A 22,547-nucleotide genomic window follows, 5' to 3' on the forward strand; every position below is an offset into this window, starting at 1 on the left:
TTCATCATCTCCTCAAATACTTCTTGTCAGATTGCTTTGATATCTGGTGTGTTGATGCACAGGGGGTAGCTTACTCAGATTTGTTAATTTCAAGTCAGCACATCTTCTTTTCTATTTTTAATGATTTTTTTTTGTAATTTAAAGAAAAAATGAATATGGTAATGAGCATTATGGCCGACGCCATATTGGAAATCAGTCCACGAGACTTTAAGTAAACTGCCACTTTTCAAAAGACACTATTGACATCAAACAAGCAATGTAATATGTGCTATAGTCATAATTCTACGCATTGTGCGCCCAAATGACAAGTGTTTGTTCGAAACAGGGTTGTAAACTTCAAATCCAAATTTTGCACCCCTTCTACATAATCAGCCAGTCCGCAACAAACCACATTTGCATACAATCTATCCTCATATGTTCCAGATAGCGACACTTTGAATGACTGCTCACAGGCCTTATTTTTCGGTATTTTCAACTCGCCGTAGCTTTCACTAGAGTTCCCCATTTTAGATACTGAAAACGTCTAAACCTCAACTGATATCTCTTCTTTCGTGCCAGCAAAATAATTTTTGGCATTACATTTAGGAATACCAAATTTTTGACGAATTCGGGACGCATACTTGAGGCCCTGAAATTTCGACCCAGTTTTTCGCTCATAGCATGGAAGTATAACCCTCCATGCTCATAGTTTCCTCAATACAGACCGGAAAGTTTACAAATTTCACAAAAAGGTGGATTTTTATGTGTTTTAAATAACCATGGCAAGTAAATTTAGTAGGATCGTTGTGTAACGGTCCCGACCGTTCAAGAATTTTCGGTAGAAAATGACTGATTTGACCCAGAAGCTAAAGATGACCTCGTTTGACGTCTGGGTGATTTTCCACAGCAACAGCACGGGAGTTCTTGGTACTCACTAAAATCACACTTCAGACCCACTATAAAAGTGTGATGTTTTCAGATAAACTGTATCTTGTGATTAATTCTATATTGTCGTGCAATTTGGAGTGACAGTGAACCAAAATGAAGACAACTCGTGTAAGGAAGGCATGCCTTGGCATGCGGTTGAAGTTATGCAAGAGCAGTCTCACTGCCGACTGTGAATCGACCAAACTGTGTTTATTGGCGGACAGTTTATATGTAAAGTTAAACGACATGAACGTGTCTTGCCATTTCCAAAATGCAAATATTTGGCTAGTAAAAATAATTAAAATAATTACAACTTTAATTTGGCTTCAGACTTTGCATTATGTTTTTCGTATCTTTCCCCGTTTTACATGTAAATCCGAAAAGGTTCTCTCTGGTCATGCCAGTGGTTAGCCCTGCTTACATACGACAGGCGGTGCACAAGTCTATATTGCTGACTTGACTCTAAACAAATAGTAGGGACAATTGTCAGAATCGAGCACCGGATTACTCCGTATGCAAGCACAACTCATCAGTGATCATACTGGGACTGCTTTGAGTACGAGCGAGGTGAGGCATGTTGAGGTAATTTGTTGAGAATTATAAATATTGCGAAATGTCAAGTACAAGGTTTAAATACAATGGAATGATGAAAAAAAATTGGCAGAGTCTGCTGACAGGCGCCGGTCACAAGAAATTCCGTAAATTAAAATATCAGACGATGGTATGTCTACTACAACTAGTACAAGTTGAATGTTGTTGACTTGGTAAATTTGTTAGAAAATTGAAATTCGAATTGCCTCAAAATTATTTTAGATCCCTAGTTTATTTCATTCATCATTAAAATTTTCCAGGGTTAAAGCTGTAAGACACTGGAATTATTTATAGCCAACCTCAAAATCCTCTTTTTTTCTTTTTCTTGTGTGCATTTCCCAGTCATTATTTTTCTGAGATTTTGTGTAATTTTTCATAACAGTAGATTTTTTTTTTATAAAATGGTGACTATGGTATAAAAGTACAATACATTACCAACTTTCTGTGTAAAATGTGTTTTATAGTGAGACATCACATGAAATCATTAACCACTTTATTACATCGCTAAAACAAAACTGCATAGTGAAGAGCTGAAGAACTGAACCACTTCTACATGTTACCAAAATAAAAAATTAAATTAAAAACAACAGCAGAGCTATTCTGACCGATAGGTCGCTTGTTTATTAGGCTTAATCGTGCCACATGTTATGTACCCTTGTAAACAGGTGTACAAGAATAGAAGTATATAAATTATGTAAGAAATGCTTCAAAATAAATGTTGAAAACGTTGATTAGTGTAATTGATATGCATATATGTTGACAATAAATTGCTAAAATGCCTGCATTAAACTTCAAATAAAGGCAAATCCGTCTTAGATAAACAAAAAAGGCATCCAAAATCGAAAACATATGTTCATTAAGGTGATTAATATGCATGGCTTTATTATTGGTTTAAACTGAACACTTGCAGCACATTTTACTCTTTGACCTTTGTACTCTGGAAACAGAATAAGCATAATATCTAAAAGAGAATACTACAATGTATGGAATGTGTTAATAAACAGAAATTCAAAAATTGTCAAAATATGTTAAATGAATTTATAGGTAAACAATTCAAAATACGGATTTATATGCTAAAATGTAACCACTTGATGTTCTTCAAAATATACATCCTTCTAAACATGCTTCATACCATTAAACATGCAGACAGACAGACTCATTCAAGCGCGCGCGCATACACACACACGCACAAGGGCAAATTGACAGAAATCGTTAAAGGGATTCTGAAATGTGAGCTAATATATATATATTTGGGCATATTTGATTTATTTCAATATGCCTCAGTTCAGCTCTTACATAGAAAGTATGCTTTCTTCCACAACATTTAACATGATTTGTTATTTTTAGTTTCTATATTGAAAAAAACAACATTTTACTCTTGTCACAGATGACTTGTATGCTACTCATAATATGACGACAATATTTGAAATGTGAGTGTTGTAATCAGCATTATATATATAATGAACTGTTATTTTTTAACCTAAGCATCCTCTCTCGAGAAACTAACCTATGGGAGCTGGTTATAGTTGTGCTTTCAATGCTTATATTTAATACCATGATAACCTTACATTGTGGTCATAATAGAACTCACAGACTATGATTTATCCTCCACTAACAACATATATAGTGAACTGACGTTGATAATTATAAAACCTTTCATATCTGACTGTATAACCCGTGTTTAAGACATGCCATCTACACTAGCATTTCACTAGAACTAAGGCTGGGTTTTGTGAAGTTTACAAAAGGGTTATTTGCAAAATAAGTTGATTGTGATTTAATTGTGTTCATAGTAAGTACTTAACAAAATTGTGAAGAAAATACAATTCAGAAGTACATATTTGAAATATCATTTCTCCTTATCTAATCATCTTTATCAACTGATGGAGAGAAATAAACACCTATTCAGATTTTTCCTTCGCTACATTTCTACAACAAACTTGACAACATAGTCCTAATAGTTTCTTTAAAACATAGATTATAAAGCCAAAGGTAAGTAATAAAACTAACATAACATCTAAAAGAAAATACTGGAACGTATTGAGTTGAAAGGAAGCAGGACGAAGATGTTGACCACCATGTTTGATAACATGTTCAATCCAGAAAGCTGTCGTCTCTGAGGGCGTCATTGGTGAATCTCTGTGAATTGTAGATAGTCTCATAGCATTCTCTTTGTAGCTGTAAGATACGAAACGGTCAAAGGGAATCTCGATTACTTGCAATTGCATTTAGGTGTAGATCCCTAAACGTTGTAACAGCTGCAATATCACATAAAACAGTAAAGCTACATGTAACCAAGCTTACGCGACAAGCACATAAACCAACCGACCAACCCACCGACCAGCTAGCCAGCAAGCCAGTCAGCCAACGAACCAACCAACCAACAAACAAACAAACAAACAAGGAAACAAATAAACAAACAAACAAACAAACACAAATGAATAAATACAACTTTATATACTTCAAATGAGACTTTCATATCAAACTGCTTTTTTGTCTCTTACTTCATGCAAATGTATTTAGTAAAAAGATTATCATAATTAGGCCTACACTGTTTGTAATTGTATTTTGGAAAAGGACTGTAGCTTTCATAAACCACAGGGGGCAGCGAGCATGTAACTGATTGATCGATCGATCGATCGATTGATTTATTGATTGATTTATTGATAAACTAGTTTATGCATGATCGAATGTTTGTCCAGTGTGATAATCTCCCAGGAGATGAGAGATAAAACAAACTGTTAATGTAAGTGATCACTCGCCAATTATAAGATAAGGGATGTTTTAATTAAGATAAGATTAGAAGAATGGACAAGGCGTCTTTATTTAGTCAATAAAGAAAAGAGAGAATTACATACAGCCTCAGACTGCTAGTGGTCTGAGATATAGCTGAGAGCAAAGTAACCAGGGAAAGAAAAAGAGAGTTTTAAAACTCATTGAATGAATGAATTGATCAATATCACACATAAAATAAGTTATATTGCACCACAAAAATTGGGTCATTCAATCGATCAATCATTCAACCAAATAATAAATTAATCAATCAATAAATCAATCGATCGATCGATCGATCAATCAGTTACATGCTCCATGTGATTGTATCTCACGCGCCCATCAGGTAGATCATGTATCTACACAAAGGTTAACTGTCATATCTCCACTTGTGCACGGGATCACTTGAGCTTTAGGTAAATACAACCCTGAGGTAAACATAACAAAATGATGAGTCCTGCGCACCAAGCATATCTGCCCCAAGCTATTACCAAGCTCATTCATTCTTTGGATGTGCCGAGAAGAAGTGTATTATTCATGTTTGCTTACTTAAATGCCAAAATTTACATGACGAATGTGAATGGCTAAATAGTTGATACGAACCATATACGAATTATGAAAGGGAGTTGCCATGCCCAAACAACATTGATAAATGATCATGCAACATGAATTCTAGTTAACATGTGAGAAATGTATACTGTTTTCTTAACTTGAGTGTTAGTGGCCTCCTGAATACAGTTTCATTACCCTTCAATCACAGTATGGCATGACATGGCAACAATATGAAATTTACTACGTGAACATAGGTAACAAATATAATTCATTTAAAAGTTTAGATAGTAATATCATAACGTATTACCTTTTGTCCTGTATCACAGTTGTAACTGCATTATAAATCTTGTCCTGCGTTAGTGTTCTGACATCTACTGTAAGACACATCCCCTTATCAACTAGTCGTGCAAAGTTATCGTAATGATCACCATATATTGGAACTCCTACTATCGGTACGCCATGATAAATAACTTCATATACACCATTCATACCACCGTGGCCTATGAAGGCTCTCGTTTTTGGGTGTCCTGTAGGATTAGAAAGTTTCTTCAATTACAGATATTTCATCTCTATCACCTGTGATATATTCACAAGGATGTCATCGAATATAAACCATGAATCAATCTCGTACAATCCATATATATATATATATATATATATATATATATATATATATATATATATATATATATATATATATATATATATATATATATATATATATATATATATAACTCGGTGAGTATCAATCTGCTAAGACAGTGCTCTATACCGCAGTGGCAGAGCGTAATAGTTTTGGTAGTACTGGAACTCTTTCTTGGTTGTAACTCGGAGTTTCACGCATAGTGCGATCATCAGACAACTCAAGACAACTTGTCTGATGATCACACTATGCGTGAAACTCCGAGTTACAACCAAGCAAGAGTTCCAGTACTACCAACACTATATATATATATATATATATATATATATATATATATATATATATATATATATATATATATATATATATATATATATATGTATGTATGTATATATATATATATATATATATATATATATATATATATATATATATATATATATATATATATATATATATATATATATATATATATATATATATTATACATTTGCCCAGAGCTGAAAGCCCTCTTGTTGTTCAGTTGAGAATAGGATCCACATTTTGTAAACTTTAATGAGTCAGATAAATAGAACCTTATAATGACCAATAAGCCTAGAGCAACCTAAATTTATTCAAAAAACATACACCAGAAGGTGTAATCATTTCATTTCTATATTTCATCATAGTACTGTTACTTTTCTTTAACTTGTTATGATTGTGTTCTTTCAATTTCCCCGTTTCTTTACAGTAGTTATTTGAATTTACACAGTTACAAATAAGCTCGATGTGATCGGGAGATGTATTAACTTTCTGTTCTTTTTATTGGGTAATTTGTAAGTTATAAATTATCCAATTGTAATTGACAGTGTATATTCACATGTCACTATACTGAACAACCCTTACCATTACATTTAGGCCATCCATATTGTAGAAAGTAAGGTGCGAAAGACAAAAGAAAACTGGGTTGAGTTGTATGCAAACGAAGTTTTTTTTCCAGTATATCTTTGGACATGCTGGATTTTGCCTTTGACACATAATATGATAAAATTAAATTGTTTGGTCGAACAAAAAATAATTCAAATATACCTAATAAATCATTTTGAGGCAACCACTTCGCAAGCTTGGTATTTGATCCAACTCCAGGAGGGGGAGGACCATCATATCGGATAATGACTTTCTGGGGAAGCCTTGCAAGCGCTCTCACAAACATTTCAGCCATGTCCATGTTAGATGCCAGGTTTGTCATAGATCCCAGTGAGAACACTACAATTCCATGCTCAGCTGATTGGACATATTCATCATATTCCTATAACAAGAGAAGTTTAATGTTCCATAACCAAATAATAGTAACATCCATTCATGCTCAAGTTTAAATGAATCCAGTTTCTAAATTAAATGACCATACAGATATCAAATGCAAACTTTAAAACAATGGCGTCCACGTGTCTGCATCTAGTAAGAACCATCAATCATGTAAATCTAATAAGTTTTTGTCATTACTATATGGAAGATATGTAGCAAGTTTCATTGGAATCGGTGCAGTAGATTTTTGAGATATTGTAACCGCAGAGTGATACACAGACAGACAGACAGACAGACAGACAAACAGACGTACAAGTTAGTATATCATAACCGTACAGGATCGGAGGTAAACATGTTTCCAGAAATTGATATCTTGATCTTCGTGCATGCGTGTAGAATGTTCAATTTCTTATTGGTTTTATAAAACAGCGTCCGTGAACACTAACATGAATCGGGCAGTAGCTACATACCTTATCAAGAGGAGAGGCCGGTTTTGCAAGAAGCCCGCCAATGTACTTACTGCTTGGCATCAAAGGACGCGGGAATTCAAAGGCGAAATCAAAACAAAACAGAGCCACTTCAGACGTTCCCAGCAGTTCATATAACGTTGCATCCGGTCTGATATCATATTTGGTTTTCAAGTTTTCGAATGGCACCAAAAGCAAGTACTTGTAAACTAAGTAAGACATAACGTAGTGTCCAAGGTTTTTAAGCCGCTGTAAAAAGTTCATCTGATCTGGTAGACCTGAATACGCAGCTGGAACATAAGATGGGTAGGATGGAATATCATGGAGGGGAGCATCCATCATTGGCAAAATCCGCTGTGTTGAAACAGAAACAAATGGCAGGCCCAGCTTTTGAACAATCAGAATGTGACATAGGTTGAAATTGTTGGCAAGTACAATATCATACTTTGATGACCTCAAGAACTCGAAAAGGTCATCGTCCTGTAGAAGCATATCACAATCACGTGACAAGCCTTGGATGATGTCAAGTATATCCCAGATGGTAACCGTGCCATTCAGCGACCCTCCAATCTTCACCCTAACCGTTTCCTTAATGTATTCATCACTATATGTGCCCTGGTATTTCACAAACGAAAATTTCGATTGGTCAGCTTCGATTTGCTTCGCTTGCATTACATTGAATCCTTGATTGATCAGCATGGTAGCGTCGTGACCTCTATCAACCATCGTTCTCCCTACCTTTGACATAAACATGTAGTGGCTCCCTAGAGGAAAGCCTGGGAGAATCAGAAGTTTACTGCATGACGATGTATGTACCAATGACATAAATAATACGAGATATCCGAAACCTAAAACGAGTGCCATATTCGTAAGAGCCCACCTTATGGTCACACCTGAACAGTGGGTACAGACTATGTACGTCAGAATCTGACCTCTATCAGGTACAAGATGGTATTCAATATGTTCAAGGTCATACTATTATTACTACTGATCTTCGCACACAGCTGGCAGATCAAGTAATAACACTCGAGTCACTCCTCATATCCGACTCAACTTCTGTATGTACGTACCAGGATCACACTTGAACTTCAAAGGGAATTAGCTCAGACTATACACAGTTTGTGTTTTGAGTCTACAATCGAGACCAACGCAAGCATTCAGCAAGTGCCTCGTTCATTGATTTCCCGCGAAGCGAAGTTCCCCACCAATGAGTGCCTCTCCGAAGAACTGAGTGCCTCTCCGAAGAACTGAGTGCCTCTCCGTCCCAAGTGTTCTTTATTGTGACGTCTAAATTTACATAACGCATGGCCAATGGCCAAATAATTAATGCAATCGCTTTTCTGGGCGTTATCATGCCCTAAAAGTATTCTCAAAACATTGATGAATGATCACTATGAATCCCAAATATTTATGAAATGCAGACTGTCGTCTCATGTATTCGAGTATGCTTGGAATCCTGTGTGGTCTGAATCCTTGAGACAGTCTATTGACCTTTTAGTCAAACTAGGACATGCGATGTTGTTAAAATATTAAGTTTACTGAAAATATGAATATGTCATCTGTGACACTATTATACGAATGTGCAACCCAGATTGTAGTCAATAAATCCCGCAAGATATAATAGGGGTGGACCATTTGATATCCTGGGGGGGGGGGGGGCTTGGAAGATTTCGGGAAAAAAAAGATGCCAAATGGAGTTGCTTTAAAAATCCAGATATGAGTGGGTGATAGAAAAAAAATGGCCCACTGCTGCTGGAAAAAAATGTCTTGGCAGGGAAATGATGCACAAGTTCGAGTGTACTGTTCAACCTGCTCGTACCTCTCCAACCATGACACTTGTCAGATCATGACAAACATTTTCAAACACGTGTCAGGGACCAGTCAGTTTCGTTAGCCTGTGGTACATATATATATTTGTTCTTGTCTCTGTTTCTTTCATAATTTGTTATAAATATTACTTCATGTAAGGGTTCAAACATAACTATACATAAATTACACATATACATGTATTACCAAGCTACCACACTAGTTACAGAACATGCCATGTAAATGTCTGGCTGTTTCACAATCAGTGCTTCACTTATCTTGCACTTTGGGGCAAAAGTGAACTTGAAGGTTTTGTAATGGCAATCTTCACACTGTTATTAAAAGAACTTAATCTAAATTGTTCTAGTCTCTTCAGTATGAATTTGTCAGAAGGGATGAATATACTTCCTATTTCGGACACTACATGTATCAACACTACAAATCAAATTCAAGTTTCTATTGTACACTAGGTATGACCTCCTAAAGTGCTCTAACATACCAGTGACATTACTATACATGCAATATCAATGCCCCTATACCAATGTTACAGGCCCACTTTTATAACATTAAAACCCTATTTAAAAAGTTTTATTTACTTTAGCTTTTCGAAGCTTGGCAATAGAGGCTATGAATAACCTAAAAATTGCCTAAATAGAAACAAAAAACTCCAGATCTGCCGGGGGAACAAACCCCTTGGACTCCCTCACCCCAGAGGCCACTCATTCGCTAAACCAACAATAAGATTTACCAAATTTGGTAAAAAACTTCAAAAGCTTCTGGGGGATACCCCTAGGACCCTCGTAAGAGATAGACATGTCTCAGTCTCAAATCAAAGTTCTTTCCTCCACCTCTTACTGTAAAGATGCTATGAAACTTTATTTAAAAAATGTTTCAACCATATGTAGTTGCTTTTTACATGTTAGAGCTGTCATGTAAAGCTTGCAAATTATTGTCTGAAAGTGTCTGTGAATAGCCTGAAAATTGGCTTTAAGAGTAAAAATCCTCCAGGGCTTCTAGGTGGAGACCCCCGAGAACCCCCCCCTCCCATAAGAGGTAGACATGTCCCAGTCTCAAAATCAAAGTTCTTTTCCTCCACCTCTTACTGTCAAAATGCTATAAAACTTTATTTAAAAAATGTTTCAACCTTATGTAGTTGCTTTTTACATGTTAGAGCTGTCTTGTAAAGCTTGCAAATTATTGTCTGAAAGTGTCTGTGAATAGCCTAAAAATTGGCTTTAAGAGTAAACATCCTCCAGGGCTTCTAGGGGGAGACCCTAGAACCCCCCCCCACACACACACACACTCACACTCACACAAGAGGTGGACATATCCCAGTCTCAAAGCTCTTCCCTCTACAGCTTACTCTCAAGATGCTATGAAAGGGTCAGTGACTTTTTGTCGGCCCAATAAAAAAAAACACTTACCACCCCCTATCCCCCAAGGCTGGAGAAACTGACAGGTCTGTCTGAATGTTTGAGCTCACCAATTAAGTTTCCGATTTGCATTTTCAGTGTGTCATCATACCATGGCATAAAAACTGTCAATGATGTTTATTCAATTGAAAATCAAACATGTATTGAAATATGTAGTTTTCTAAATATAATATGTGCGTGATAGAACAGCATCCTTTTACTCTCTGTATTATCCTGTGCGAAAACCAAACAGAAAATTGTGGCAACAAAAGTAGATGTTCAACATTGACATAAAAAATCAAGATATCTCAAAGAAGGAAAGAAAAAAAAGTTGCCAGCATAGAAAAAAAATAATTCACAGGCAAGCAGGTGTGAAAAAAAATAATGACTCTCCACCAATCTTTCAAGCCCCCCCCCCCCCAGGATAGCAAATGGTCTACCCCTTACTGTAAAACTGCATGTTAACAATACACATTCCAGGTACTTGACGAAGTAAATGTCCATTGTATCTTCGTTTAGTTGATAGGTCATGCATGTAAAATGACATTGAAACTGAAAATGCTCCCCTACGTATCACGAATAGTTAGTTATTGTGAAAAAACTGAATATCAATCAGTATTCACGTAATCATGCTAAAACTAAATCACATGTTATATACTATTACTGGTTTACATGAATAGAATTAAAACATGGAAATGCTTGAAAATAAATGTTGAAAACGATGATTAGTGTAATTGATATGCATATATGTTGACAATAAATTAATAAAATGCTTGTACTAATCTTCAAATAAAGGCAAATCCGTCTTAGATAAACAAAAAAGATCCAAAATCGAAAACATATGTAAATTAAGGTGATTAATATGCATGGCTTTATTATTGGTTAAAACTAAACATTTACAGCAAATTGTACTCTTTGAACATTGTACTCTAGAAACAAAATAAGCATAATATTTAAAAGAAAATACCTCAATGTATGGAATGTGTTAATAAACAGGAATTCAACAATTGTCAAAATATGCTAAATGAATTTATAGGTAAACAATTCATAATACGGATTTATATGCTAAAATGTAACCACTCGATTTTCTTCAAAATATACATCCTTCTAAACAGACTTCATACCATTAAACATGCAGACAGACACACTCATTCAAGCGCGCCCCCCGCACACACACGCACGCACAAGGGCAAATTGACAGAAATCTTTAAGAGGATTTTGAAATGTGAGCTAATATACATATTTGGGCATATTTGATTTATTTTAATATGCCTCAGTTCAGCTCTTACATAGAAAGTATGCTTTCGTCCACAACATTTAACATGATTTGTTATCTTTTGTTTCTATATTGAAAAAAACACAACATTTTACTCTTGTCACAGATGACTTATATGCTACTCATAATATGACGACAATATTTGAGATGTGAGTTGTAATCAGCATTATATATATATATAATGAACTGTTATTATTTTTAACTAAGCATCCTCTCTCGAGAAACTAAACTATGGGAGCGGGTTGTCGTTGTGTTTTCAATGCTTGTATTTAATACCATGATACCCTTACATTGTGGTCATAATAGAACTCACAGACTATGATTTATCCTCCACTAACAACATATATAGTGAACTGACGTTGATAATTATAAAACCTTTCATCTCTGACTGTAACCCGTGTTTAAGACATGCCATCTATACTAGCATTTCACTAGAACTAAGGCTGGGTTTTGTGAAGTTTACAAACGGGTTATTTGCAAAATAAGTTGATTGTAATTTAATTGTGTTCATAGTAAGTACTTGACAAAATTGTGAAGAAAATACAATTCACGAGTACATATTTGAAAATTTCATATTTCTCCTTATCTAATCATCTTTATCAACTGAAGAGAAATACATACCTATTCAGATTTTTCCTTCGCTACATTTCTACAACAAACCTGACAACATAGTCCTAACAGTTTCTTTAAAACATAGACTATAAAGCAAACGGTAAGCAATAAAACTAACATAACATCTAAAAGAAAATACTGGAATGTATTCAGTTGAAAAGAAGCAGGACGAAGATGATGACCACCATGTTTGATAACATGTTCAATCCAGAAAGCTGTCGTCTCTGAGGGCGTCATTGGTGAATCTCTGTGAATTGCAGATAGTCTCATAGCATTCTCTTTGTAGCTAAAATATGAAAAAGTCAAAGATGAATTTAACCTGTAATTGCTTTGATTATTGCACTAGCTGCAACTGAAAGATTATTGTTTTTGAATGTTTTGTTTAATAGGTTCAATAACTTACTCTTAATATTGTACACCTTGAACAGTATCGCATCGACTGTGGATAAACAACTTTTTGTAGCTGTATACATGATAAATCAAATCGAATCAAATTGATTTTGGGGTCCACACCCAACATGAGTTCCGTCAACGGCAATTATGATTTCAACTGTTTCTGTACTGCTTATGGATAATATCGACCACTGGTTAACATGTGCAATGTCTACTTATTGGTATTTCAACAGTCTTCAGTGAATATATTGTGGTTGTCTGATCGTAAATTGATCGTTAACTAGTACTGTATTAACATGGTGACAATTTCAAAACTGAGCTTTGGCTCAGAATTCAAACTTGCTACTACACTAGTACAGATTGTATCGACCACTAATTATTAGATACAATGTCTTTTTATATGTAATTGACCAATTTCTAGTAAACATATCTTTAGATTTTTGATGAAATATCCCCGTTGTAGCTAGTGCAGGTTTCAGGTATATTCCTTCCAGTTGCAACAGTCATAATAACACAGCTAATTGCTATAAACATTATCAAATATAACTGCAAATCAGACCATTCAATCTCTTTTACTATGGATAACGTTCTCGCAGTACGCGGAAATTTATTAACCAAAATTGCTAAACTGTTGAAATGTCCTTTTCGAAAAACGAATTTCATTATTAAACCCACATACACTTTTCATATAACAACGTATATTTCTGTATTACACAACGTCAGCTAGATATGAATAAAATATATATTACCGTTTGTCATGTATTATAGTTGTAACTGCATTATAAATCTTGTCCTGAGTTAGTGTTCTGACATCTACTGTAAGACACATCCCCTTATGAACTAGTCGTGCAAAGTTATCGTAATGATCACCAAATATTGGTAATCCTACCATTGGTACACCATGATAAATGGTTTCATATATACCATTCATACCACCGTGGCCTATGAAGGCTTTCGTTTTAGGGTGTCCTGTAGGATTAGAAGTTCCTTGAATTAGTTAAGTTTGGGTATTGTGATTCTTTTCTGGCAATGACCTGACTACAAGAAAACTGACTATAGGGGACAGTATGTACCTTATATTTTCCAGGTTGGATAAACAATGACATGTTGCATAAATTTGCCAAACTAATGAATATATTACCATAAATAATTACCATTTCAGACATATCGTTTGGATATTAAGGCTCTTGACTGAAGGTGGTAAAGGAATTTGTATGGCAATAAAAATGAAGGTTTATTAGCAAGTTTAATAGCACTTCCTGGCACAGTGTCTTTCTTCTGGCCCTTTTAACATTGTTTAAAGACAGATTATAATAACACTTAACACTTTAACAGTAAGTATTTTGTTCAGGAAAGTAAATTATTTCAATCTTACCTAAGAGATCATTTTGGGGCAACCACTTCGCAAGCTTGGTATTTGATCCAACTCCAGGTGGGGGAGGACCATCATATCGCATAATGACTTTCTGGGGAAGTCTAGCAAATGCTCTCACAAACATTTCAGCCATCTTCACGTTAGATGCCAGGTTTGCCATCGATCCCAATGAAAACACAACAATTCCGTGCTCAGCTGATTGGACATATTCACCAAATTCCTATCAAAATAAGAGATATGTAATCAATTGCATCATATTTATGTATATCATGGTAATATCAACATTACGTTTTATATTCATCTCTGCAGTATATATTATTACCCCATAAAACTGTTGTAGTTTAAACCACATGACAAGACCCCCTCCCCTTTCTGTTTATGCCAGGCATTTCTGGTTGTGACTGTGGTACCTGTCCCAGATGTAGATAGCGGAAACACACTGCACTTGTTTTCATAAATCATTGGTCTGATGCCGATTCATCAAAATTACCTAATGGCACAGCCAATAGCACATTCAAACCATGATTGTAAACGCATAACAAAGTGATGGATTTGATTTGTTTTTTAATTATTTTATACATCTGTATTACCCAGGCAAGGAAAACAATTCATCAGTTGAAAAGCTATAACGTTATGTGATTAAAACAAAATTAACCAATTATAAAAAAAAATAATAATGAAACTTTGTTTTTATTTGGTGCGGCGAAGTTGTCAACAAGTGATGCTTGGTTCAAACCATTTGAAAAATGATATTCGATTTTTACTCCTTGCGAAGCATTATATGTACAGGCGCAAATTCCAAATCAAAGATTTTTCAGGTCGGTAGTGACCCACGCCAGAAATATTGATAAACAAACTTCAGAATGTAGCAATAAGATTGACATTCATTTAAGAAAATGGTCACCCTTAGCAGATTTTCCTGTTAATCATCTAATTCACTATTGAGCAGTATCACCTTTTTCTACTCCTTTGTCAACTTTTTGCAGTCTTGTTTGTTCTTAAACATAAAAAAATTTGTTTACATATCACTTCACATTTTGCGTATACAATAGACACCAGTGGAAAGATAAACAACAAGGCGGAGCCGCGTTGTTTATCTTTCCACTCGTGTCTATTGTAGTTCACAGGATGGCAGGATTATTCCATCTCACCTAGTAAGGAATCCTTACTAGTTTATGCATGATCGGGTGTTTGTCCAGTGTGATAATCACCCAGCAGATGAGAGATAAATCAAACTGTTAATGTAAGTGATCTCTCACCAATTATAAGATAAGGGATGTTTTAATTAGGATAAGAGGCGAAGAATGGACAAAGCGTCTTTATTTAGTCAATAAAGAAAAGAGAGAATTACAGTGATCTGAGATATAGCTGAGAGCAAAGTAACCAGGGAAAGAAAAAGAGATAGTTTTAAAACTGAATGAGTGAATTGATCAATATCACACACAAAACAAGTTATATTGCACCACAAAAATTGATCATTCAATCGATCAATCATTCAACCAAATAATCAATCAATCAATCAATCAATCGATCAATGAATAAATAAATAAATCAACCGATCGAATGATCGATCAATCAGTTACATGCTCGCTGCCCCCTGTGGTTCAGGCATACGGTTTCTGACTTTGCTGGACTGGTGTTACTTGAACTACAAAGGTCAACCCAATTCACACCTTCTAAACCCCCCTTTGTTTTACACTATCCATTACTGATAAGACTTCAGCAGCAACTCAGACAAGGAGCTGGTTATAACCTGCTACACAAACTTTAATATTAGCTCCGGTAGAGGACTGCTAATCATGTACATTTCAAGCACCTCGTCAACATTTTGACAGCTAAAGGGTATACATATTATTATGAGCACTAATTTGCATACTGCAATCTTTTAATCGCATGACAAGTTAAACATATATTACTTAGAAAGATTGAGATGGAGACATATTTACCTTATCAAGAGGAGATGCCTGTTTTGCAAGAAGCCCGCCAATGTACTTAATGTTTGGCATCAAAGGACGTGGGAATTCAAAGGCGAAATCAAAACCAAACAGAGCCACTTCAGAAGTTCCCATCAGTTCGTGTAACGTTGCATCTGGTCTGATATTATATTTGACTTTTAAGTTTTCGTATGGCGCCAAAAGCAAGTAATTGAATACTAGGTAAGACATTGCGTAGTGTCCAAGGTTTTTTAGCCTTTGGAAAAAGTTCATCTGGTCTGGTAGACCTGAATACATAGCTGGAACATAGGATGGATAGGATGGAATATGGTGGAATGAACTATCTATCATTGGGAAAATCCGTTGTGTTGAAAGTGAAACAAACGGTACCCCTAGCTTTCCTATGATCAGCCCGTGACATAGGTTGAAATTGTTGGCCAAAACAATGTCGTACTTTGATGACCTCAAACGCTCGAAAAGATCATCGTCCTGTAGCAGCATTTCACAATCACGTGACATAGTTTGTACGGAAGCCAGCATGTCCCAGATACTAACCGTACCGTTTAATGAACCTGCCACCTTCTTTTCAACCGATTCCTTCATGTATTCATCAGTAAACATACCCTGGTACTTCACGAACGAAAACTTTGATTCGTCAGCGTTGATTTGCTTTGCTTGCTGTATTTCGAATCCATGATTGATCAGCATGGTAGCGTTGTGTCCTCTATCAACCATCGTTCTCCCTACCTTCGACATAAACATGTAGTGGCTCCCTAGTGGTATTCCTGGGAGAATCAGAAGTTTACTGCATGACGATATGGTTACCAATGATGTGCATAGTAAAAGGAATCTGAAAACGAGTGCCATAGTTACGAGCATACTAAAGTCACAGTTACATGAAGTGTGGGTACAGAGTCTGTGTGAACTCTACATATCAATATTCGAGGTCATACGCTTACACAAAGGCCTGATTATTATAAGTCTAGAATCCAGGCGAATAGGGATTTTGAATGTTCATTTCCCCATCCATTCGCACGAATTGGACGTGCCAGGCTACGACTCTTTAAAGGAGCCTTCAGTAATTACAAGTCCGGGCTGTAGTATACAATGTGATCCTCCCCCTAGTTCGCGGCTGATGTGCTAGAAAGTGTCCCTAATTTCCAATCTCTACAACATGACCGCCACCTGTTCAAATATTTTAATGAAAAAATATCTTTAACACCGCCTCCCTTTGGCGCAGTTGTCAGAACCCAAGATTAGTAGTCAAGAGGTAGTGGGTTCGGTAGGGTGGTGGAATGTGTGGGAGAGGTATGCCCCTGGTGGTAGCAGTCCCAGACGAAGCGGGCACGCATGCTTGTTAGCAATTTCACGGAAGGGGGGGGGGGGTGTTTTTCGTCGGCCGTCTATATATATGTCCGTGGAATCGTAAACAAGGTACCTTTTGCTATCATGGTAAACAACAGTATTCAAACATTCGGGCAAACAGTGTATGGATTAGGTGTCCGTGAAGTTAAAACCTCACAGGCACTTGTTTCCCGAGATATGTATCAGAACATTGCTATCAGAATACAATAAAATGTCCATGATATCGATAATATTGACGTAATTATTAAGCCAACTGTATATGAAAGGGATAAACTTACTGTAACACTAGTTTCTATGATCGCTTGCGCGATCATAGAAACTAGTGTAATTTTCAGTTCCCTATGTGACATGTTCATATGCATATGATATGTTGATAATAAAATAATAAAATACAAGTATTAAACTTCAAATAAAGGCAAATCAGTCGTAGATAAAGACAAAGGTTTAAATTTACTATTGATTAAAACTAAATACTTGAAGCAGATTTTACCCTCTGACCTTTATACTCTAGAAACAAAAAATAAATAATTGACCTAACATCTAAAAGAATATACTGGAGTGTATGGAATATGTTAATAAACAGAAATTGAAAACAAATTGCCAAAATAGTTTGAATGAACTTATAGGTAAGCATTATGTTAAAATATAATCTTTGATGTTCTTCTCCTTCTAAACAAGCTTCATACCATTAAAGCATACAGACAGGCACATTTTCTCTCTCTCTCTCTCTCTCTCTCTCTCTCTCTCTCTCTCTCTCTCTCTCTCTCTCTCTCTCTCTCTCTCTCTCTCTCTCTCTCTCTCTCTCAACTATCCTACGTCCTACGGAAGCTGGTTATTGTTGTGTTTTCAATGCGTGTATTACCCTGATAACCCTAACTGTGTGGCAATCATAGCCCTCACAGACTACGTATACATTATTTAATCTCCACTGACGACATATATAGTGAACTGGCGTTGATAGTTTATGAAACATTTCATCTCTGACTATAAACCCTGTTGTTTAAGACATACCATCTATGCTAACATTTCAGTAGGCTGATTTCTTTTAGAGCTTACATGTAAATCTTCGGAAAAATATGATTTGCAAAATATGTTGATAAAATGTATTGTGTCCTTAGTGAGTACTTAACAAATTTTTGGAGAAAAAAAACAATTAATGAGTACATATTTGAAATATCATATTTCTCCTTATCTAATCATCTTTATCAACTGATGAAGAGAAATAAACATCTATTCAGATTTTTCCTTCGCTACATTACTACAACAAATTTGACAACATAGTCCTAACAGTTTTTTTAAAACATAGATTATACAGCCAAAGGTAAGCAATAAAACTAACAAAACATCTACAAGAAAATACTGGAATGTATTGAGTTGAAAAGAAGCAGGACGAAGATGTTGACCACCATGTTTGATAACATGTTCAATCCAGAAAGCTGTCGTCTCTGAAGGCGTCATTGGTGAATCTCTGTGAATTGTAGATAGTCTCATAGCATTCTCTTTGTAGCTAAAATATGAAAACGTCAATTGTAAATTTACATAATCTGTTCTTTCCATTATTGTATATCCCTCCAATTGCAACAGTCATAACAACAGAGCTAATTGTCATTAGCCTATGTAATGTAGCTTAGATAAACCAAACCAGGTCACTCAATCCATTTTACTATGGAAAATATTGATTACATGGAAATTTACTGACCAAAATTTCTAAACTAACATTTTGTGTTCAAAACATTAATGTCATAATTAAGCCTACATATACTTTTCACATCGTGTGTATATAATTTATTGAAAACTTTAAAAAGGGAATAAAATATATATTTACCTCTTGTCCTGTATTATAGTTGTAACTGCATTATAAATCTTGTCCTGAGTTAGTGTTTTGACATCTAGTGTAAGACACATCCCCTTATGAACTAATCGAGCAAAGTTATCGTAATGATCACCAAATATTGGAACTCCTACCATTGGTACACCATGATAAATAGTTTCATATATACCATTCATACCACCGTGTCCTATGAATGCTTTCGTTTTAGGGTGTCCTGTAGGATTAGAAAGTTGCTTGAATTAAGGTAACTTGGGGTATTTTGGCCTAAAACTAATTTGTTTATTTTTGTCTGAAAATAAAACTGCATCGAGGGACATTATTTGACATATTTTCCAGGTTATATAAAGAATAAAATGTTGCATAAATCTGCATAATTAATGAATATTCAACATAGATAATTACAATTGTTTAGACACATCGTTAGGGTATGACTCATATTTATTTGCAAAACCCCATATACATATTTACTGATTTCATATTTTATTTAATATAAATTCATCCAATTGAAATTTTATATAGAATTCTTTGCATGAGAGGTTGTTTCTACTAATGTTATTTTATTTCAAGTACTCAACTTGAAATTCAGGAAACGTGTCATTCAATGTCATCATTTAAAACTTTCAATCTCACAGGAACTGAGGAACTGACTAATAACTCCGGTAAACGAAAATACAACATATATGATACAGCGCATGGCATTGTTAAATTATCTAGAATTTAACGAACTATCAAAATCATCATGAGCTACAATGAGCCACATCTAACCTTATAGACATTTCACCTCCATCTTCTATGATTAGGCATTCCACTGAATCATTAAATCAATTATGACAAACGCTATTATGGAAAAAGTGAAAGAGAAACTTGGAATGTATAGAAATGAAAATTAATGTATATTTGGAGTTTAACAGCCCTGTTATTGCGTCTTTCGTCACTTTTAGCAATATTTAAAAACACAAATTTTAATAACAGCAAGTATTTTTGTTCAAGAAAATACAATGTTTTGTAATCATACCTAAGAGATCATTTTGAGGCAACCACTTCGCAAGCTTGGTATTTGATCCAACTCCAGGTGGGAGAGGACCATCATATCGCATAATGACTTTCTGGGGAAGTCTTGCAAATGCTCTCACGAACATTTCAGCCATGTCCATGTTCGATGCCAGGTTTGCCATCGATCCCAATGAAAACACAACAACTCCATGCTCAGCTGATTGGACATATTCATCAAATTCCTATTTATAGCAAGAGATATTTAGTCAATTTTATAACATTTATGTGTATCGTGATAATATCCACTTATGATTACATTTACAAAGAAAATCATAAACCCTGAAACAAAACGTCTCCTGGCTCCACAGAAATGTGTAAATTTACTATTCATTTCTACAGTATAGATTATTACCCCACAAAATGTTATGGTTTAAACCATATGACAAGGAAACCCCCGCTTTTGTTGTTATGCCTGGCACACTTAGTGGATGCACACTGTACTTTTTTAAAAACATTATTGTCATCAAAATTACCACTTTCAAATCACTGTTAAATCATAACAAAGTGATGGGTTGTCTCTAAAATAATTATTATACTACCCACTTAAGAAATGTACAGTTGAAAAGTGGTATGATGTGATGTATGTATGAGATTATATTTCTTTCCTTTACATTAAATCAAACAATTATAACAATTTCTGGAACTTTGTTTTAATTGGTGCAACTGCTACATTCAAGCCCTCCCTCAAGGTAATGAAGTTGTCAACAAGTGATGCTTGGTTCAAACCATTTCCCAATGATTCTTAATTATTATTTCCAAATGATACTTAATTATTACTCCTTGCGAAGCAGTATATGTAATGATGCAAATTCCAAACTAGCAGAAACTAGCATTAAAATTGACATGCATATAAAATAGTCATCCTTAGCAGATTTTTGTAAATCTAATTTTCCTGTGTAGTATTTAATTCAGTATTGCGCAGTATCACTTTTTTCTACTCTTTGTCAATTGTTTGCAGTGTTGTTTCTTGCTTATATGTCTTGTATCCTCATAAATAAATTCGCAAAATATAAAAACTAAACTTCATAGTTTGCATATTATTAAGTACTAATGTGCATGCTGCAATCTTTAAATCACTTGACAAGTTTAAGCAAAAAACAAGTTTACAAACATTGAGATTAAGACATATTTACCTTGTCAAGAGTAGATGCCTGTTTTGCAAGAAGTCCGCCAATGTACTTACTGCTTGGCATCAAGGGACGAGGGAATTCAAAGGCGAAATCAAAACAAAACAGAGCCACTTCAGAAGTTCCCATCAGTTCGTGTAACGTTGCATCTGGTCTGATATTATATTTGACTTTTAAGTTTTCGTATGGCGCCAAAAGCAAGCAATTGAATACTAGGTAAGACATTGCGTAGTGTCCAAGGTTTTTTAACCTCTGGAAAAAGTTCATCTGGTCTGGTAGACCTGAATACATAGCTGGAACATAGGATGGATAGGATGGAATATGGTGGAATGAACTATCCATCATTGGGAAAATCCGTTGTGTTGACACTGAAACAAATGGCAGGCCTAGCTTTCCTATGATCAGCCCGTGACATAGGTTGAAATTGTTGGCCAATACAATATCATACTTTGATGACCTCAATAACTCGAAAAGGTCATCGTCCTGTAGCAGCATTTCACAATCACGTGATATTTTTTGTATGGACTCCAGTATGTCCCAGATACTAACCGTGCCGTTTAATGAACCTGCCATCTTCTTTTCAACCGATTCCTTCATGTATTCATCGGTAAAGGTACCCTGGTACTTCACGAATGAAAACTTCGATTCGTCAGCTTTGATATTTTTCGCTTGCTGTATTTGGAATCCATGATTGATCAGCATGGTAGCGTTGTGTCCTCTATCAACCATGGTTCTCCCTACCTTTGACATAAACATGTAGTGGCTCCCTAGCGGTATACCTGGGATAATCAGAAGTTTACTGCATGACGATATTGTTACCAGTGATGTATATAGTACAAGAAACCCGAAAACGAGTGCCATAGTTAACAGCACACAGGGTCAGTTACATGAACTGTTGGTACAGAGTTTGCGTGTATTGTGATATGTGAAATCTACATTATAATATTCGAGGTCACGCACTTACATAATAAGGCCTGATTCTTGGGATTGCAATCCATTCTCATGAATTGGACGTCCCAGGCTACGATTCTTTAAGGGAGCCTTCAGTAATTACAAGTCCGGTCTGTGGTATACAATGTAACACGCCCCCTAGTCCGATGTGCTAGATAGTGACCCCCCCCCCCCCCCAATTCCCAATCTATACAATA

At 35.4% G+C, this 22,547-nt stretch overlaps 3 protein-coding genes across 3 annotated transcripts; all 3 read right to left on the reverse strand.

Annotated features, from left to right (window-relative positions):
* Window positions 1–2,365: 2,365 nt before the first annotated feature.
* LOC144438985 (2-hydroxyacylsphingosine 1-beta-galactosyltransferase-like) lies at window positions 2,366–8,422 on the reverse strand. The gene is made up of 4 exons (XM_078128219.1): window positions 7,219–8,422; window positions 6,533–6,752; window positions 5,129–5,348; window positions 2,366–3,675 (listed from the first exon to the last, which is right to left on the reverse strand). The coding sequence occupies exons 1-4, from the start codon at window positions 8,077–8,079 to the stop codon at window positions 3,399–3,401; spliced, it is 1,578 nt and encodes a 525-aa protein (XP_077984345.1). The 5' UTR covers window positions 8,080–8,422; the 3' UTR covers window positions 2,366–3,398.
* Window positions 8,423–11,763: 3,341 nt separating this feature from the next.
* Window positions 11,764–16,890, reverse strand: LOC144439188 (2-hydroxyacylsphingosine 1-beta-galactosyltransferase-like). The gene is made up of 5 exons (XM_078128458.1): window positions 16,036–16,890; window positions 14,090–14,309; window positions 13,464–13,683; window positions 12,440–12,607; window positions 11,764–11,776 (listed from the first exon to the last, which is right to left on the reverse strand). The coding sequence occupies exons 1-5, from the start codon at window positions 16,888–16,890 to the stop codon at window positions 11,764–11,766; spliced, it is 1,476 nt and encodes a 491-aa protein (XP_077984584.1).
* A 998-nt stretch (window positions 16,891–17,888) lies between these two features.
* LOC144439189 (2-hydroxyacylsphingosine 1-beta-galactosyltransferase-like) lies at window positions 17,889–22,260 on the reverse strand. Its single transcript, XM_078128459.1, has 5 exons — window positions 21,406–22,260; window positions 20,235–20,454; window positions 19,214–19,433; window positions 18,728–18,895; window positions 17,889–17,895 (listed from the first exon to the last, which is right to left on the reverse strand). Exons 1-5 carry the CDS (start codon window positions 22,258–22,260, stop codon window positions 17,889–17,891), a joined length of 1,470 nt encoding a protein of 489 aa, XP_077984585.1.
* Between the last annotated feature and the right edge of the window lie 287 nt (window positions 22,261–22,547).

This window comes from Glandiceps talaboti, chromosome 8, assembly GCF_964340395.1.
Source record: "Glandiceps talaboti chromosome 8, keGlaTala1.1, whole genome shotgun sequence".
NCBI classification, from domain to species: Eukaryota; Metazoa; Hemichordata; class Enteropneusta; family Spengelidae; genus Glandiceps; species Glandiceps talaboti.

Bases quoted from the DNA above. Each gene is read 5' to 3' on its own strand.
- LOC144438985 (XM_078128219.1), bottom strand. From the start codon at position 8,079: ATGGCACTCGTTTTAGGTTTCGGATATCTCGTATTATTTATGTCATTG. The intron at 5,349-6,532 runs GTATATTTGAAT...CTAATCCTACAG, and splicing joins GCCTCAAAATGATTTATTAG to GACACCCAAAAACGAGAGCC. The intron at 3,676-5,128 runs GTAATACGTTAT...CGTATCTTACAG, and splicing joins ACTGTGATACAGGACAAAAG to CTACAAAGAGAATGCTATGA.
- LOC144439188 (XM_078128458.1), bottom strand. From the start codon at position 16,890: ATGGCACTCGTTTTCAGATTCCTTTTACTATGCACATCATTGGTAACC. The intron at 14,310-16,035 runs GTAAATATGTCT...TTATTTTGATAG, and splicing joins AGGCATCTCCTCTTGATAAG to GAATTTGGTGAATATGTCCA. The intron at 13,684-14,089 runs GTAAGATTGAAA...CTAATCCTACAG, and splicing joins GCCCCAAAATGATCTCTTAG to GACACCCTAAAACGAAAGCC.
- LOC144439189 (XM_078128459.1), bottom strand. From the start codon at position 22,260: ATGGCACTCGTTTTCGGGTTTCTTGTACTATATACATCACTGGTAACA. The intron at 19,434-20,234 runs GTATGATTACAA...CTAATCCTACAG, and splicing joins GCCTCAAAATGATCTCTTAG to GACACCCTAAAACGAAAGCA. The intron at 18,896-19,213 runs GTAAATATATAT...TTCATATTTTAG, and splicing joins ACTATAATACAGGACAAGAG to CTACAAAGAGAATGCTATGA.